Source organism: Gallinula chloropus, assembly GCF_964237585.1.
Source record: "Gallinula chloropus genome assembly, chromosome: 21".
Lineage (NCBI taxonomy): Eukaryota > Metazoa > Chordata > Aves > Gruiformes > Rallidae > Gallinula > Gallinula chloropus.
Genome location: NC_140106.1, coordinates 520,600 through 525,967, shown reverse-complemented (window position 1 = coordinate 525,967; position 5,368 = coordinate 520,600). Strand labels below are relative to the sequence as shown.

The 5,368-nt window shown below is 49.6% G+C and overlaps 1 protein-coding gene across 1 annotated transcript; it reads right to left on the bottom strand.

The window, feature by feature from the left end:
* Positions 1–2,899: 2,899 nt before the first annotated feature.
* On the bottom strand, positions 2,900–3,880 carry LOC311199724 (olfactory receptor 14A16-like; the record flags this gene model as incomplete). Its single annotated transcript, XM_084273859.1, has 1 exon — positions 2,900–3,880. The coding sequence occupies one exon, from the start codon at positions 3,878–3,880 to the stop codon at positions 2,900–2,902; it is 981 nt and encodes a 326-aa protein (XP_084129985.1).
* Between the last annotated feature and the right edge of the window lie 1,488 nt (positions 3,881–5,368).

The window sequence follows — 5,368 nt, the reverse complement described above, 5'->3', positions numbered from 1 at the left end:
CCTCGTGACTCAAGGGAGGGTCTCCCTGATAGATTCATCTGACCCTGTTCTCTGTGCACTAACTAATCAAGATTACCTTACCATCGAATCTTAATTACTCTCACGTTTCTTGCCAAACACCATTACAGCCTTTTGTTTTATATCCATAAACATATTATTGCCTCTCCCTTAAGAGTGAAGTGCATCCCTCTGATCTATCCCATCTGCGACAGCCATGCAGCCCAGAGCCGTCCCGAAAACTGGACCGTCCCTAAAACTGCACGTCCTGGAGCTGCCTCCTCCGACCAGCCCCTGCTTTTATGCTGAGCATCTCAGAATGGGTATGGAATACCCCCTTTGGCCAGTTCGGGTCACCTCTCCTGGCTGTGTCGCCTCCTTTCTCATTAGTAGGGAAATATGAATAACTGAGAAGTTCTTGATTACTTGGCAACAACTGGAAACATCAGGGTGCTCTCAGCACTGCTCTCATCCTAATTCCTAAACTCGGCATTCCATGCACTATAAGAAAAGAAATTAACTCCATCCTAGCTGAAACCAGGACACTTAGGTATGCAATGGATCAAACCTGCTTTAATAAGGTTTAATTTAATGAAGAATAAATGTTTAAAGGTGAAAAGAAACACAAAGCCATCCGGGTCCCCCACTTAAACAGGCTGCAGAACGAGCCCTGAGAGGTCTGAGGATGGAGTACTTCAAGCATGTGGAGAGTAACCTCATGGATTTGGTAGATGCTTGTGAGGTCTCAACAATGTGTCCTTGGCCAATAGGGGAATACGTGCTTGTGAGGTCATACTGACAGACCTGGAGCAGGCTGTGGACAGTGGAGGTTGTTGTGAGGTGACTGATTCCGGAACAGTTGACAGGACAAGAGAAGGCAGATGGTCTCTGTTGTGATGTCAGTGGTTCCCAAGTAGCCTGTAGGTCAGACAAAGCTCAAAACTTGTGTAGAGAGTATCATTACTTCCTGAATAGTTGATAGGCTGGGAAAAGACCAAGAGGCTGTGTGGGTTCTGAGGAAATATCTCTAGCCGGAGTCTAGGACCAGGCTTATGGACAGTATAGGTCCTTCTGAGGCTACTGGTAGCTGGATGTATGATTGGCCAGGAACTGACAGATCTCTTATGAATGTCCTTATGATGTCAGTGGTGCCAAAATACCTGACAAGTCAGGAATGGGGACATGTCAGTCACCTTTGCCTGAGTGGTGGATAGGGCAGGAGTGTGCACCTTTACTTGTGTATGACATTGTGGTTTCATTGGTGCTGGATTAGCTTTGATGCCAAGAGAAGGCATATGACTTGTGTGGGTATAGTGTTTTAGGCCTGGCTGGAGGTCAGATGCCCACCAAAGTCCATCTATCCCTCCCCTTTTTATTTGGACAGGGGAGAAAATAGATACTAAGAGGCTCCAAAGTCAAGATAAAGACAGGGAGAGATCATCCTGTAATGAATGACCTGGGCTAAACAGACTCAACAGAGTGAAGGATGGAAAACTCTCCAGTTTCTTACACTGCACTGCACACCCAGTGACACCAGAGTCGGGTGATGAGAAGCGTGACCAGATCTTAAAACAACGGGACCAGATCTTAAAGCACCTTCCCCCCACCCCTCCCTTCTTAGCAGTCTGCCCTTTAGTTATGATTCTGCTCCCTTCTCCCTGCCCCCATGGTGCATGGGAGAGCCAGGGACTAGGAGATGGGGGCTTCAGTCAGTCCCTTGCAAGTTGGTTTCCTTCTTTCTTGCCGGGGGGGGGGGGGGGGGGTCATTCATTCCTCACCCCCTTACCCTGTTGCACCGTGGGGTCCCATCCAGGGCAGACAGTCCTTCATGAACTTCTCCAACATGACAACTTTCACACAGGGTTTCAGCTCTTCACCAGCTGCCCCAGCGTGGGTCACTGCTATGGTAGGCAGTAATAAATCACAGTATCTCTCAGTCCCAGTCTTCTATGGGGTTACCAGCCTCCCCCCAGAAATCCTGTTCCAGTGCAAATCTCACCCTTGCTCAGCTCTGTGTCTCTGTCTCTCTCCATGGTCTGCCAGTGCTGGGAGGAGATTGATCCAATGTGGGTCACAGCATCTCCTGTCTGTCTCGTTTTGCTCCAGCCTGGGGCCTCTCCAGGGGCTGCAGGTGGGGTCTGGGCCTTTTCCATGGGCTGTGGGGGGACACCCGCTCCACCATGGGTTTCTCTACTGGCTACAGGGGCATCGTTCTCTGCAGCACTTGGGGTGCCTCCTCCCGCCCTTCCCTGGCCTTGGTGTCGGCACAGCTCATTACATCTTCTCACTCCCTTCTCTGGGGGAAAAATGCAGCTGCTTGCATTTTTTCCCTGCTCTATGTGATTCTCCCTTTTCCACCAGAACCCAGCAATGTAAAACTGCAACGACTGAAAAGATAGTCAGGGATTGGAACAGGCTGCCCAGGGAAGTGGTGGACTCACAATCCCTAGAGATGTTTAAAAGGTGTGTAGATGTTATACTTGAGAACATGGTCTAAATGTAGACTAGGCAGGGTTAGGCTGTGGTTGGTCTCAGTGACCATAAAGGTCTCCAACCAATGTGATTCTTTTGTTCTATGGTACTCTTCCAGGATATTTCAGTTCTGTCTTGGTGGGAAAGCATTGCCATTCCAGACAATTAATCAAGTGGTTCAGCTCATGAAGATGTGCTTGTAAATATTTCAGAAATATAAGAAAAAAAACCAAAACAAACCAAAAATATTTTCTAGGCTGACAGGATGTAAAGAGAGCACAGCTCATCATTATGCAGTGTCCGGGTCACAAAAGACCTGGAGATACTTTATTAGAAATATGGGATAAATATGGACCATGTTAACATAGCTTACATAAACAGGAAGGAAAAAAACCACAACCACCAAAAAGCTACAAAGTAGAGATTGGTCCTAATGTGAGATCCATTGCAAGTGATATGCAAACAATGAGCATTTTGTTGCTGTGTAGAAACATCCAGTGCTCAGTTTCCACACAGCATCCTTGAGCTCCTGGTTCCTCATGCTGTAGATGAGGGGGTTCACTGCTGGTGGAAACACTGAGTAAAGAAATGCCACTAACAGGTCCAGAAATGGGGAGGAGATGGAGGGGGGCTTCAGGTAGGCAAACACACCAGTGCTCACAAACAAGGACACAACGGCCAGGTGAGGGAGGCACATGGAAAAGGCTTTGTGCCGTCCCTGCTGCGAGGGGATCCTCAGCACAGCCCTGAAGATCTGCACATAGGACACCACAATGAACACAAAACACGCAAAAGATAAGCAGCATCCAACCATGGTGACTCCAATTTCCCTGAGGTAGGCATCTGAGCAGGAGAGCTTGAAAATCTGGGGGATTTCACAGAAGAACTGGTCAAGGGCATTGCCATGGCAGAGGGGAAGGGAAAATGTATTGGCCGTGTTCATCACAGAATAGAGAAACCCACTGGCCCAGGCAGCTGCTGCCATGTGGACACAAGCTCTGCTGCCCAGGAGGGTCCCGTAGTGCAGGGGGTGGCAGATGGCAACGTAGCGGTCATAGGCCATGACAGTCAGAAGGGAAAACTCTGATGAGAGCAAAAATACAAAGAGAAAGATTTGAGCCACACATGCTGTGTAGGAAATGGCCCTGGTGTCCCACAAGGAATTGGCCATGGATTTGGGAACAGTGGTGGAGATGCAGCCAAGGTCAGTAACAGCGAGGTTGAGGAGGAAGAAGTACATGGGGGTGTGGAGGTGGTGGTCACAGGCTATGGTGATGATGATGAGGCCATTGCCCAGGAGAGCAGCCAGGTAGATGCCCAGGAAGAGCCAGAAGTGCAGGAGCTGCAGCTCCCGTGTGTCTGCAAAGGCCAGGAGGAGGAACTGGCTGATGGAGCTGCTGCTGTTGGACATCTGCTGCCATCAAGTGTGGAGACCTGTCAAAGAGGAACGAATGCAGTGACAGTTTACTTTTCTTTAGGAAATCCTCTTCCAATTAACACTGATTATTTGAAGGTCTGCTTTGTGCTGGCTTGAGCGTGCCACTGCTGGGAGCAGGGTCAGCTGTGGCTCTCAAGATCTCAGTCCTGCCTGGCAGCAGTCAGTAAATAGAAGGATGGCCTGATCACAGATTAAATCCCCTGTGGATAGGAATGAGCTTTTCAGCAGTGTCACTCCAATTTCACCTGAGGGCAGAGCAGAGCTTTGGAGCTTTCGAAAAGGTGGGGCAAAGGCAGCAAGGACAGGAGGGGACACAGCGAAAAATGCTGCAGCCAAGGCTGGATGCACAGGGGCATACAGAAAAGAACTAAGAGGTTTCTCGTCACTGTTGTTGGGCTGCCAAGTAGAAGATTCAGTATGAAACCCTGGAACTCTGGGTGCAGATCCTGTGCTGTGTGGAAGAAACCAGGGAATCTCTGAGGGAAAGCATCAGCACTGCAGGGGATTTCAGGAGGTACCAAATCCCCATTGCCACAGCAGGTCTGATAGAAGCTCCTTCTCTCTCCCTGACAATGTCCCTGCTGCCTGGAGCTGTCATTGGGTCTACTTCTTTTTGCCCATTTCACCTCCTGCTCTGTGCTCACATGTCTCATCCAACATGCCCTGTGCTCAGCTCTGCTCTGCAGACCCCTCCTGGCATCAGGGCACTGCCCCGGGGATCCTCTGTGTGTGCAGGGCTCAGGAGAAGCTCGGACAAGTCCTAGTGACCAGTGAGTTTGCACTGCCTTCTGCAAAGTTATTGAGAAAAGTTCAGCTCTCTCTTCCACCCAGTCACCAAGAACAGAGAATTCAAAGCAAAGTCTCTTTACCTTTCTCCTCCAGAGCTCTCAGCATCCATCAGCTCTCTCAGCCTCACAGGTCTCCCCTCGGTGCCTACAGGCAGTGTCCCAGCCCTGTGTGCTTGGCAGAGGAGCTGCTCCTGGGCAGAGCTGTCTCTCTGCAGTGCTGCTGGGTTGCCATGAGCTCCCTCCATCCCAGGAGCCTGGCCCAGCTCAGCAAGAGAAGAGCAGTTCTTGTAGACTCACTCCTGGTGTCTCAGGCCTCATGGGGATCATTCTATGACCTCATCTCTGAGATCATTCTGCCTGGGAGCAGAATGATCAGGACAGGGAGAAATCATGCAGGGAGAAAGCACAGGGGGAGATCATGCAGCTGTTACTCTCACTGGCAATACAGACCTAACATCAACAATAAAATCAATCTAATTCATTACTCAATCCAAAGAGAGCAGAGAAATGAGAAAAAACCCTAAAGAAATGAAATTTTAAACACCCACCTATGACCCTCCCTTCATATCCCAGGGTCCACTTCACTCTTGAACACTCTACTGTCTCCGACTGAGTGGCACTGGAGGACAGGGAATGGGGGTTGGGGTCTATTCATCACACATCATCTCAGCTG